The 14,452-nt window shown below is 36.6% G+C and overlaps 1 protein-coding gene across 1 annotated transcript in view; it reads left to right on the top strand.

Moving 5' to 3' along the window:
* Window positions 1-11,901, top strand: part of TTC8 (tetratricopeptide repeat domain 8) — a gene marked incomplete at its 5' end in the record, with an annotated part of 33,284 nt that extends 21,383 nt beyond the window's left edge. The window contains 6 exons of the mRNA XM_010284479.1: window positions 2,592-2,702; window positions 4,764-4,903; window positions 6,146-6,320; window positions 8,106-8,228; window positions 9,949-10,032; window positions 11,710-11,901. Of these exons, the coding sequence (XP_010282781.1) occupies window positions 2,592-2,702; window positions 4,764-4,903; window positions 6,146-6,320; window positions 8,106-8,228; window positions 9,949-10,032; window positions 11,710-11,826 (750 nt within the window). The remainder of the gene's footprint in view (window positions 1-2,591; window positions 2,703-4,763; window positions 4,904-6,145; window positions 6,321-8,105; window positions 8,229-9,948; window positions 10,033-11,709) is intronic.
* Window positions 11,902-14,452: the final 2,551 nt, after the last annotated feature.

Below are 14,452 nucleotides of genomic sequence, written 5' to 3'. Positions count from 1 at the left end.
AATAATAGGATTGCATCAAGTTGTGTGCAAATAGACCAATACTACAGTACCAATTAGTTTTCTGTTTATATTCATTATTACAGCAGCTATCTTTTTTTTTTTAATGTTTTCCTGGAAGCCAACTCTCCCTTGAAATGTAGTTTATGAAAAGATGAAAGACCAAAAGAAAACAAAAAAATAAAGTATCTTTAAAGAAGTCAGGGCTGCTGAGAAGTTACAAAGTATTTCATGGTCCAGAAGAGTTGGAAATGGGATATTTTTACCGGAGTTAAAAGAGATACCAAAAAGAAAATGGAGCCATTTTGCATTTAGCATCTAAAACTTAATGACTATATCTGTAGTACTCTTAAAGAGCAGGTCCCTCCAAAGCAGCTGCGAGAGGTGGAAGTTGTCCTACCTATCTTTTAATTTCTTTTGCCACTCACCTGGACAGCAGCTCTACAGTCTGCAGAGATGTTGGACAGTGAAATGCCACTCAATATGGGAATTACGTAGTAGAGTACTGTGGCTGTGTTGCCCTACCGTAATATTTGCACAGAGGATCTGTAGTGAGTGCATCTTTGGAGTGAACCTCCAGATGAAGCAATAGAGCAGACTTGAGTCATAATGCTCAGAAAACATACTTCGTAAACAAACATAAAAATAATAAAAAGGAGCAGATCTAGTGGAATTTCCTGTCCTACATTTTTTGCCCTAAGAATATGAAGATAGCTGTGCTTCATAGCTAGATCAAGACAAAAAGCAAGCAAGCAAACAAAACAAAAAACCAGCTAATTAAAATTTTGTCTCAGTTCAAACAAAGAAAATATGAAAGTATTTGTAGGTATGGCAGTGTGCACTGGCTTACTACACATATTTAGAGTAAACTGTACAAGTCACTCACATAGGTGATACTTAGGAGCAAAACAACCAGCCAAGGTTCTTCTTAATTAAGAAGTCATACCCAGCTATCATGTATTCTCTTTCATCTATGTACTTTCCACTAAAACTCTTTGCAGAATAACTTAGTTGTAGAAAACTGTTGCTAGAAGAAAATAAGGAGCATGACAGTCACAATGGAGACAATTACTTAAAGTTCAAAATTTAATGCAGGCTCATTAAAATTCATCAGAAGCTGCTGCATGGTATATAAATTAAAAACTATAGCAAATTACTTGAAGTCTGGTTTAGATAAAGCAACATGCCCAGATAGAGTGCATTAGGAATAAATTGTTGATTTAAAGCACATTCATTGATGGTGTCATTAGTGCAGTCCTAGTTTACCAAGTACCATGCTCCCCCAAAAACCCAAACCCCTTGTTCTTTTATTGCTTTTCACAAGAAGGAATTAGTTTTCTAGCTTAATAGAGGAAATGCAAGTGACATTAGCAAAATGACTAGAAAAAATTCCCTGTATTTTTTTTCTTTTTGCCAGTGATCAACTTGAAATGGCAGTCCCTTTACTAGGGTGACACTCACAGTCGACAGCTCTTTGACAGTGAAGAATGACACTTCAGTGGTCGTAGGAAAGAATTCTTTGCAAATTTTTGCAGTAGAATATATCTATAGGGTTGCAAGTAAAAGAACGTAGGACTTTAACTAGTATTTTGATTGCTGGCACTCAAAAGTCCATGAAGCTCAAGGGCAGAAGCAGAAAATGTGTTTGGAGGTTTCTCAGATGTTCCATTAACATAGACATTTTTCTTGCATTGCATCACCAAATGCTTGTGTTGGGATACCAGTCACAGATTCTTTCCCTTTTTTACTCATATCAAGTGTTAGCACTATTTAATGTAATATTTATCCAACGGGAGCACTCAAAACATTTTTCCACTCAGTGGGAGATGAATTAATCACTCTAGCCATCTAGTTTCCCAAAGCAGGTGCGTGGGGTTTTTCCCCTTTGCTGTAGCTGTATTTTCCATACCCCACAAGAGGAGGGCTTTACAGCTGTACTCTCAGACAGCTGCAGAGGTGGTCTCTATCGCTACGTTGATGCCCACTATTCAATTCTCATGTTATCCAGATGACACATTGTCATCATCAACACAGAAGCCAAAATCACAGAGCTCAAACCGCCCTCTTTCATGTTATGGGATTTTATTGTTTGTGACAGGGGAGGTTGGCAGAGCAGTAAGGAAATTTGAAGGTGTCACTGCGCTGTGTAGTGCAGTCTTATTTGACTAAGTAAAATACTTTGGTATTCCAGTACAGTCAACCATCCAGTTCTTTCAAGCCTAAACATAAGGGGTTTTTTAAATACATTAAACAGGAAAATATTCAAGGTGATACCTTCACCTCAGTGTCAAAGTATTATTTTGATATGATAATAAATAACAAGATACTTTTTTGCTTTATTTGTAATGTCCAGATGAATTAATAATGTCTAGATGATATGCATGCAAATTTAATTATCTTAGCCCATTTTATCTTCGTTACAGAGATTTATTCAGTATTCACTCCATTATTTTCCGAGTATTACTCACCATCTCAGCTAATGGTTTACTGCATAAAGGGAGGTGTCATCCCTTTTATTTATCTCCCTTGTTAAACAGCAGTACAAATGTAAAAGTCAGACATTTGACATTTATATACATTTTTTATTTGTTTAGGTGTATTTGCGCTTGGATCAGCCCGTAACAGCTTTGAACCTTTTCAAGCAAGGGTTAGATCAATTTCCTGGAGAAGTGGCTCTTATTTGTGGAATTGCCAGAATCTACGAGGTATGCACCCACTATGCAATCCTTATTGTGACCAAGGCTAGCTGCCTGAGCAAGAAAAAAGAGACAATATTTGAATATAACTGTAAGGTCATCAAAAATTACCTACGCTGATTTTCAGTATCACTAATGTGAAACAGGTAACAGTACACAAAGATACCAAAGTAATGTTAGGGGAGCCTTGCAGGCTTATTTGTTGAAATGGTTAGTCACACTAGTGAGATCCTGTTTACCCTTGACACACAGAAGCAAGTCCACATTAAGTGGTCCAGATGTTGTCCATGTATCTAGGTCTAGTTCGTATGTGTTTTATCGTATTAAAACTGTTCAAGTCACCAACAGCTTGCTAGCAGGAAACTGTTCAAGTCACCAACAGCTTGCTAGCAGGATTAAACAGCAGAATAGTCTACTCATAAATGTTCTCTTTATTAGCACTATGTGTTACTCTTAGTTTCTTAAGCCAGTGAGAACAGTTGGAATGTGAATGTTTTTAGTTTAGGAAGTAGATGTTATTTTAAGTAGGATTAGTTTTGAAGTAGTTTTATTTTAGCTTGGTAACCATGTATTTTGTATTTTAAAAGGGTGTATTTTCATGTCAAACAGTGGACTTTACCAGCTTTCAGTGAAAAACAATATAATGATGCTATTCCAGAATGAATGTTTTAAACGAAGTAATTTTTTTTTTTTTTTTGGTCTCCATTCATACTTGGCATTCTTTCCTGTTCTCATCATTCTCATTTAAGCCCTAAGCGTTAATCCATTTTCATATTAAATCCTTTTTGTCCTTCAGCAAGGAAGAAAACAGCTGCATAATTTTTGGAGACTTTTCTTTCTGAATTGTTAAACAGTTTTTATATGGATATTATTTTGCAGAACCATACATAACATTGCATAACCCTTTAAGGAATTATTAAAGAGCAGCATATAGTTGACAGGATCTAGTTTTGCACTGACACCTGAGTGCAGGATTATAGCTTCATTAGCAAAGATTTGTACTGCAGCACAGGGCTGTTCTCATTACATAGACTCACAGGTGGAATATATGTATCAGGCATCTTAATAAGAGCTTTTCTTCTCTGTCACTACCTTTTGACAGTAGGACGAGTCGTAGACCTTTTCTGGTTTAAAAAAAACCACATTATTTTTAAAGGGACTGCTTTCATACTGTTTCCTTTAATCATAGGAAATAAATTTTTTCATAGCTAAATACACTGCTGAGGTTAAATAAAAGCTTATTCTTTAGTCATGTTGAGAGTACGGTGTATATGCAGCACACAGGTAGAAATTATTCCTCTCTAAACACAGGAGTGTTTTGATCTTTTGATTTATTTTTTTCTGATACAGGGTTGAGTCCTCTGGTGACTTGCACTCCTCAGAAACAGTGTGACATTGCTTACAGCAATGAGTTCACCCTAATTCATCTTCCAAATAGCATACATCCAAGCACGTATTTTTATACAACGTAGTTCTCTTAACTGGCATATCCTAGGTAGTACAAGATTTGGTAATAAATCCATGATTCCTGTTTTCAAAAGCACATAATAATTCTTCATATGCAATTATACTCTCATTTGTGTTCAGAGCAATTCATGAGTTGACTTACAAAGCATTGAAAATAATTGAGACATTGACTGGGGAAATCAGTTTACTGGATGTTACTGTAATCGGAAACCGACTGCACAGTACTGTGTATCACAAGGGATTGTGCAAAAAGTAGCAAATGCCTGTTGCACATGCTAAACTTCTGACCAATCTCTTTTTCTAAAAAATAAAAAACAAATAAATCTCTCTTTGTAGCTATGGCATAGAGTTAATGATAGGTACAGCTAGCACTGATAAATTAATATGCATTCTTCTTGTGGATATGTGTGTTGCTTGTGAAGATGCCAATTGGTGATGCTGCATTGTACGATCAGAGAACTGTAAGAGCATATATAATTAATCTCAGTTAAGTACTGTATAGGGCATAGATAAAGCACTCAGTAGATTGACATTTTAATGAGTTTTATGATAAAAATCGGTGATGAAAAGTAGAATTAATCTGATTTTTTTCCACTTGTGTAGGAAATGAACAATATCTCCTCGGCTGCAGAGTACTATAAAGATGTCTTAAAACAAGACAATACTCATGTGGAAGCCATTGCATGCATTGGCAGTAACCATTTTTATTCAGACCAGCCTGAGATAGCGCTGCGGTTTTATAGGTATCTACACTGTGGGGAGGGAGAGAGAACTGAACGTGTGGGAGAGCAATATAAAGGGTTGATTTTTGTAGTGCTGATGGCAAAAAAAGAACATTAGGAGATTGGCATGGGAGGATGATTGAGCATTTGGGCAAATATCACCGTTAAGTCAGCATACTCACATATCTTCTCGGCCAATGATAATTACATCTCTCTTAAAAACTTGTCATCATTACATGAAGACTATGTAAAAGTATCATCAAAGGTTATCAAAACAGTTACTATTTGATTAATAAACAAGAAATGATCTTCCAGAGCATGAGGCAGCTTGACAACATTGGACCTTACTCTCAATTTCAGTTGCATTCAGAAGGCATGTGGGTTTCCTATTTAGCCATTTGAAAAAGAGTAGTCTTTGAAAAACTCTACCTGATGTCACGAGCGATTGTGACCATAAAATCCCTTCCTTGAACATGGGTTGGGGTACCCCCATGTTTTACTGAAAGCAATAAAAAGATAGTGTTAAACAGTGCTGCTTGTTTTTTATTTCAGTACAGTCAGAGTGCAAAGGACCTTGACTCATGTTCTTAAGTCTAAGAGCAGATTAAATCAATATAAGCACTACTATCTAATTTTGGATGGACCTGAGCTCTTTTATGCTTTAGGTTCAGAAACTTAGAGTCATGCTGCAGACAGCAGCCCTCCTTTTCCCTGGCCCTCTTAGCATATCTCTCTATTAATAAACAGAATTTTTATAAAATATCTCCATTCTAAAAGACACATTAAAGAACACCAATTTGAATCAAAATCTGAGTTATGCTTCAAATGTAAGATTAAAGTAGATTCACATATTAGATTTACTAGTACTGATGAGAGCAGTGAAGGACAGGAATCAAGCAAAAAATTGAAATCTGAAGAGTTATAAAAAGTAACTGCAACAAATTACAGCTTGATTGAGGCTGAGCGACTGGAAAGAGGAAATGGAGGAAGTCTGCATACAGCTCTGTCTTACAGTAAAGTCAGATCACGCGGCACAGTCAAAAAGACAGAAGTTACCTAATTTACAGGAAGACTGTTTTGCACAGCTTTGATTGTACTAATCAAAAGTGCCCTGCACTGCCGTTCATGAAACCTTTACCAAGTGGAAGACTGTAACACTTGATTATTACTCCCTCTCAGTATAGGGATAAAGGAGGAGAGAATTCTATTAGAATAGAATCCTTATTTGAAATTAATCTAAAAAAATATTTTCTTTCAATCTAGACGGCTCCTGCAGATGGGTGTTTATAACTGCCAACTTTTTAACAATCTGGGCCTCTGTTGCTTCTATGCCCAGCAGTATGATATGACACTATCTTCATTTGAACGTGCACTGTTTTTGGCTGAAAATGAAGAGGAGACAGCAGATGTGTGGTACAACTTGGGACATGTGGCTGTGGTATGAAAAATATTAACAACCTTTCTGAATAAATGTAATTTTACAAAAACTGGAAAAAGAATAACTGGTAAGGGGTCATTGCCCTACTTTGAAATATGAAACCTGATAGTGTACAGGATAAAGTACAGTAGAGATTAAAGTTTTGTTTGCACTTCAGCAGAGAGAAAGAGGCAGGAACAGCAACTTACCAGCCCTTGAAAGGCCTTTGTTACTGTGGAGGTATAACCCCAGCCGGCAACTAAGCACCACACAGCCACTCGTCATGGTGGGACGGGGGAGAGAATCAGAAGAGTAAAAGTGAAAAAACTCATGGTCTGAGATAAAGACAGATTAATAGGTAAAGCAAAAGCCACGCACACAAGCAAAGCAAAACAAGGAATTCATTCACCACTCCCCATGGGCAGGCAGGTGTTCAGCCATCTCCAGGGAAGCAGGGCTTCGTCACGCGTAATGGTTTCTTGGGAAGACAGATGCCATAACTCCAAACGTCCCTCCACCCCTTCCTTCTTCTTTGTCCCAGCTTTATATACTGAGCATGATGTCATATGGTATAGAATATCCCTTTGGCCAGCCTGGGTCAGCTGTCCTGGCTGTGTCCCCTCCCAGCTTCCTGTGTACCTCCAGCCTTCTTGCTGGCAGGCCAGCACGAGAAGCTGGACTGACCTTGACTACTTAGCACCAACTCAAAACATCAGCACGTTATCAACATTTTTTCATCCCAAATTCAAAACATAGTCTCACTCTAGCTTCTATGAAGAAAATTAACCCTAATTAACCCAGTTGAAACCAGGACACATACAAGCTAATCTGACAAAAAAATGTAATCCAAGATATTTTTCGCTGAGCTGTTACTTGTGTTACATGGAGCATTAGACCAATTCTGTTGTCATAAAAATATATTCAGCAGCATGCAGCAGGTATTAAATGCTAGGTATGTCATAGTTGAGAAGGCATGTTCCTCTGTCTTATAGGCAGCTATAGAAATATTGTGTAACTGTGTGATAAAGTTTGTTAAATTTCTATACTAATTTGCACTCATTGCCCATTTTTGCAGATGTTCTTCCAGAAGTTGTGTTAGATTTCTATTTAATTGCATGCCCAGAATAAGGTTACTGAATAAAGTTTTTGACAGCTTTCTAATACGAGTTGTCTTCAGATGCTGATTACTATCTAACTTAAGTCAGAGAGAAACTCAACTGTTCGTCTTGATTGCATTACAATGAGGAAACGCATTAATTTGAACTGATGTGCCTATATTTTTCATCATTTCTCACTTTTAATGTTTAACCTGATGTTATGTCAGTGTTGGCCATAATACTAGAGCACTAAAGAGTAGTCAGCTGCTCCATACAAAGAAATGTATCTCCCTTAATTTTTATCTTCTAAAAGCTAGGCTTATATGTGATTTTTTTTTTCTGTACAGAGACAGAGAGGCAAGATGACTTCCCCTCTGAAGACATCTCTGTTTTTCTTTCCCCACTATAGATGGTAGCAGATAGTGTAGTCTTTAGATGACACTTTAGTCATCTAAAAGTTAAATTAGATTAAGAAAATATCACTTGGAACATGGAAGTTTGCACTGGAGAGAAACGATTCTGTCTGGAGGAAGAATAAGTAGCAAATGAGAGGGTCTGGGAAGAAAGCACATATGGTTCTGATCAGCATGTTTTTATTGTAATTCATATTCTATGGTAGTAGATACGGGTGAAAAGATACTCCAGGCAACAAGAGAGATGCATGTTGTTTCCAGTCTTTTCACAAATTAAAGTACAATCTTACTTTTAGGGGATAGGAGACCTGAATCTGGCTTACCAGTGTTTCAGGCTAACGCTAGTCAACAATAACAACTATGCGGAAGCTTACAACAACTTGGCTGTGCTGGAAATGCGAAAAGGTCACATTGAACAGGTTGGTGTTGAATCTCAGCCTAAGCAGAATGCTTCCTGTGGCCCTCTGGTACTTAAGAAGTGTGTCATTTCCCTGATTTGGAGGCATCATATGAATGTCTAGCTTACTATTACAGGCAGAAAACATGGATAACTTTTATGCATGTTTCAGTGTAACCTCCACGTTGTCATGCCATGTCCCATTAAACTGCCTATTCTTAGGCATATCCAAATGGTTCATCAAAGACAAACAAGGTTTACAGTGGCTTTGCAGCTTTTGAGATCTTTTTTCTAAATTGATACCCAAAACAAAACCCATCATTGTGTAGTCACTTAAATTACAACTTTGACTATATAATCACATTTTTTTTTCAACAAGTAGATTGCTTTAGAGTTCAGTCACAAAGCAGCAGGTTCTTGATAAATACTTTTGCATCAGTAAGCTTGGTGGTTCATCTTACCTAATGTGAGTATACTAAGTTGTGTTGCACATAGATGTACAACTGACATGCACAGTGGATTAAATGCATTCATTTTTTATACACATGCAGTTAAAATGAATATGCATTTGTTGGACAGTTTGAACTACTGTGGGCTTGTTTTAATCCTTATGGGAGCAGGCTTATTTTGATGGATTCATATATACATCAGAGAGCTACAGTAAATACCTTTTTAAGAGCAAATTCTCAAAGTTAACTTTATTCAGATAATCTAGCAATTCATGGAAACACTGAAATGAACCAAGCACTGGATGTTGCCAAATAAACTTTGGGTTTCAGTTTCATAAATAGTAAATTTACAGTCATTTAATTCCCAGGTAGAACTTACATCCAGCTATGGAGGTTGTGATTGCTAATAGTTAGCATTGCTCAGGCTTTCCACTAGGATCACTTGTTTCCTGTCTATTTTATTTTTTAGCTTAAAATTTTCTATTTCCTTCTTATAGCACATGTATAATTAAAAATCAGGGTCATCATGGCAATAAAATTATGCACAGAAGAACAAAAAATGTGAAGATATTTTGCTTATCTTGGACTTAATTTTATTTCACAGTGTTCTTTCACAAGTACTGTTGCATGTACTTAGGGTTGTCAGATTTAAGGAGTTTTAATAAGTTCTTAACTCTGCCTTCCCAAACAATTTTAAAATACTTTTATTTTTAAAAGATCAGTTTTTTTCCCCCAAGGTTCTCCATTTCTTAGTAAAAGCATTCACAAGTTGACCTTAAGTTTGTATTGGATTTATAGCATGAAAATGCACACTCTGGTACTTAATTTTTTTTAGTTTTTAATGCTGCTATTATGCTAGTCAGAATAAAAAGATGTAATTTTATTAAAATTTTTGAGTAAAAACTGTTATTTTTATGACAAAATTTAGGTTTTCAGGGCTGCTTAAGACAGTACTGTCAGAGATACTGTCAGAGACAACAGATAAATACAGTAGGGTGGGACTTTAAATCGTTTTTTAAGAAATTAATCTATTTGTTTGGTGTATAGAACTGAATTGCTTAATTGAATAAGTCCCAGCATGTTTTTTCTGACTCAACCAAGAGTCTTATTCATTTCAATGGTATTAAACTGTGCCATGCCTAAATTGTACATAGTTGAAGATGGCTTTCTTAGTAAAGGCCTAGTAAAGAAAACTCAGGATGATTTCTTTAGGAATGATGAAAATTGCGTTAGATTCTTGTTACTCTCTCTCCCTCACAGATTTGACTATATTTATTTTCGTTCTCTACATAGGCAAGAGGTTTGCTGCAGACTGCTTCATCTTTAGCACCTCATATGTACGAGCCCCATTTCAATTTTGCAATACTCTCAGAGAAGGTAATGCACTGTTCTGTTCTTGTAATCTAAAAACTGAGCCTTGGTGGAGCAGTTGGGGTTTTATTGTTATTACTGAGAATTCCAAATCGGTAAGACGAAAGAATACAGAGTGCATAAACTCAAGGAAAACTAAAGTTACGTTTTCATTTTAATACCTAGAAGCTTTGTTTGTAAAAGTAGTCATTCAAATGTTTGCTTTTGAGAAAAAGTGAGGCCAACTAGCTGTAAAGTTAACTTTGTAATTTTCCAAATGCCCAGAAGATGAACAATCCATTAACAATTCCATCTACAGTCTTTACAGTCATTAGCTTTTTCAGAATGTGAAGTGAAATAGTATAATATGATTTATCAGTAATTATAGAAAGAATATCACTTATCCCATGATCTTACTGATCTCAAGAGGAAAGTCTGTTCTTCGGCTTTACGACCTTTGAATTTTGTATGTTAATTTCTTTCACACAGAGTGTCAGACACTGAATTAACAGTGTGTCCAACATTCCTGTTTGTAAGGAGAAAATTGTACAAGTCCTTATATTTTTCACAAGAAAAAATTGCTCCTTTGCTTGTGCCTACACCTTCAAGATTCTGTTATGAGTCTGTGTTGTCTGGGCAGCCCAGCTCCTACAGATACTAAAGTACATGCGTCAAGGAGAGAACAACCCATTAATTTGTAAGTGTATCCTCTCCGTTGTGAAACATAAGATGGTTTTGAATAATTGCATTTCGTACTTACTGATTAAGGAGTAAATCCTAGTCTGCAGATGTCTTGTTAACGTAGCTTTTGCACAAAGAACCTGCATAGGCTGCAGGAGAAGACAGATAGCCAGGTCAGCTAGCTGTTGGTGCAGCATGGGAATGCAATCCTTAGATTTGGTGTAAGGCCATGATTTACAAAACATAAGTTTTCTGACCAGGACCCTGGTTTCTTCCCCTTCAGAGCATTCTTGCTGCACTGAAGCTCTGAGTTGACTGACGCACAGGCAACAGAGGCAAACAGTAGGATACGGACGCTTCCCATAGCTTCTTCCTTTCCACACAGGAGCTATCGTTTTTACTAGATGTATTCCCAAACATTTGGGTTCTTTTTTGCTGAACCCATTTTCTGAGATGCTTTCCTTACATACACTTCCTCCTTCCAAAAAATGATGGCTATTTAGGAAAAAATAAAGTTCTAAAAGTAGCGAGCAATGTGGAAACATACTTCTAAAAGCAGCCGAGGAGCAACATCAGCTCTCCAACACTCTTGGGCCTCTCTGTGAGGAAGCAGGAAATCACATGGAGTTGCAACTTTCACAGAGGCCTGATTGTTTGCATTTTGCCTGTATGTATGGCACTTCTACGGAGTTTAAAAACAAATCTTCCATTTTTTATTCCTCCTCACTTCAAGCACTGTGTATGATGTACCTTGGTGTCCATCCTTCAAGAAATCAGGTGGAATGGGATATAAAGTTACTGTCTTGAAGCATCCCTCCCATTAAAATCACATTTCTCATCCCTTGATGTAAGCAGGACATGACCCTGAGGTCAAAAGCCTCCATACTGACTCTGTTTTATTTGTTCACTCTCAGGACCAGCTATGTTTAAGCATTTGTGAACATCAGAAATGTACTGCACAGAATAGACGATGCAAATCTGCAGTGCCTGGATTTATAAAATTAATTTGTGTGTTTCTTACAGGTTGGAGATCTTCAGAGGAGTTACACAGCTGCTCAGAAGTCAGAAGAAGCATTTCCAGGCCATGTTGATACACAACAGCTCATCAAACGGTTAAAACAGCACTTTGCTATGCTCTGATGAGCATATTTTTTATTATGTAAAAACAGTTAGCCGAAGTGAATGTCCTGTACATCTTTTTGAAAATACTAGCTCAAAGTAGATAAACTATACTTAATGCATTCCTGTGGAAAAGCCTGTGTTAGTGTGAGTAGCAAGAAAGGTTTAAGAGTCGTAATCAGTTTGTCGTCTGTAAACATATCACTTATTAAAATGCAGCTAGAGCATATGTTGCAACTACATACATGAGAGGTTACAGGAATGGCAGGATACTGCCAGTATGACAACTTTGAAATAGTTGTCTGGTATATAAGCAAGTAAGTCTCTATTTAATGTTAATGAGCATTTTAAAGGATTTTTTTTCTGTCTTTTCTGCAGAAGAAAGTGTGTTTTAATATTTCTGTGTGACAATCTGTCAAGTTTGTCACAACGTAGATTAAGAATACTTCCTAACTGGTCTTCAAACTTGGCTTTTCATAGTATACTTTCTTATGGAATGTTAAGTTTTAAAATTAAAATACCAAAAAATAATTTGAAATACATATGTAAAGTGGAAGTTCTTATATTCCTTGTTGTATTGTATGAATTCAATAAATTCCAGTTTGTCTGGTTTGTTTATGTACGTTAAAATTACATCCTTATTGCCATGAAAATTAGAGTCAGTGATCTTAACATATTTTGAAAGACTCCACTGAACTGGTACAAAATAGCATAAATATTGTTCTTCTCTACCCAGGCGCGAGTTTAGTCTTGATCTCAGTGAGGGAAGAGGATATTTAGAAGCTTGCAGAGTTACGTACTAATAATTCAGAACAAGGCATTGATTGGGTTGTTACCTGTTCTACCACATAAGCACTTGTTGCTAAATAAATACTTGGATCATTCCAACTATGGGAATACTGCTAATAGCAACAAAGACAGACTTTCTTTCAGTTGTATATCTTTGTGTTCTAACTAAAAGGGATAAATTTGCATGATTTCCCAACTTGACCTTTTTAAAAGACCTTTAAGAAATGTGGATTGTTAAGGCATTCTCAAATGGCACATCCTGAAACAGGCCTTTAAAATCTTTTCATGTTTCTCTGATATATTAAGCGATTATCTTGTCTTAGGGAGCAGCCCTAAACATGCTCATGAATATTATGTCTTCCTTTTTACTATTTGTTACTTCCCCACCCTCGTCTTTGTATGACTGTTGTAGCTGGTGAAGGCAGATGCTGGGGAGCTTAGAGAAGTGTACCCACAGGCTGCCCCACAGAGCAGTCTGTAGGTGACCGTGAGAAACACTATCATTATCTGATGCCCCATTGTGTTGTGAAATGCAAAAGCTTTATTGGCTGAATAGATGCAGCATCTTTAATGGAAATTTTATTTTTTCCACATTGATCTTGATATTGTCGGAAAGTTACCACAAACTAATTAAGGAAGAACCTTAGTTATTGGTAATTTTCATTACCTAAATAAGATTTTACTTTCTGCTAAAAAGGAAGAATTTATAGGGAAGTTCCATCCTTTGATCTACTGTACTTATGTCTTTCCAGCTGACACTGGAAACTTAGTGCTAAACTTAGGAAGCTACCAGAAAACAAAATGTTTATGTGTTGTGAAATGCAAAAGCTTTATTGGCTGAATAGATGCAGCATCTTTAATGGAAATTTTATTTTTTCCACATTGATCTTGATATTGTCGGAAAGTTACCACAAACTAATTAAGGAGGAACCTTAGTTATTGGTAATTTTCATTACCTAAATAAGATTTTACTTTCTGCTAAAAAGGAATAATTTATAGGGAAGTTCCATCCTTTGATCTACTGTACTTATGTCTTTCCATCTGACAGTGCTAAACTTAGGAAGCTACCAGAAAACGAAATGTTTATCTTAGCAGTTTAATTTTTGAATGTCATATTATTAACTGAAAGTATTTTTAAAATTGCGTAGTAAATAAGATTATTTCCACATGAACTGGAACAGAAACTAGTAATACAACTTCAGTTTTTAATCCAGTGTGGCAGCTCAGTAGTTTCTCATAGGTGCTTATAACATCCTGCTTCCTGTGATCACTGCTCAAATTAATGATCTGAATAACTCTTCTTTTTAGCAAACAGTACTCCTTAGAACACAGATCTGACATGATTATTCTTTTATTATTGGGGGATGCGTGGAGAGTGAAAGGGAAAAGGCTCATGTATGGTAAGGAATCCTTTACACAAGATGCTTGTGCAAATTCATTATTAAAAAAAAACACCCCACAAACACTTTTTAGCTTTCTAATGTGCAGCATCTGCAAGCCATTCTAAATCTATCTTACACGGAGTATTTTGATTGCCCCAAAAGGCAGCTATTTGCTTTGCTGACCTTTCATACCCCAAAGCAAGGGTACGACTATTTTTTTCACGACTAGCACACGTACAAATTAAGTCAAATGTGGTAATGAGAACAGTACCACAGTGAAACAACAGATGAATGAGCAGGCTGTTTGTCGGGGAAGAATCGATTTCATTGTGTGTTAATTCGGTGCGAGCTCCAGCGAACAGATGAATTGGCACGCCCTGGGGCAAACCGCCTTCAGTTAATTGAGGACGACATAGCACAACACAATGCATCAAAATCTGCATTAATCTCTGCAGTAGGATCATGTTAGGATGGTG

The sequence above is a fragment of the Phaethon lepturus genome, unplaced genomic scaffold (assembly GCF_000687285.1).
Source record: "Phaethon lepturus isolate BGI_N335 unplaced genomic scaffold, ASM68728v1 scaffold11883, whole genome shotgun sequence".
Classification (NCBI taxonomy): domain Eukaryota; kingdom Metazoa; phylum Chordata; class Aves; order Phaethontiformes; family Phaethontidae; genus Phaethon; species Phaethon lepturus.
Note: the sequence above shows the minus strand (reverse complement) of the source record. Positions and strands in the feature narration are given on the sequence as shown.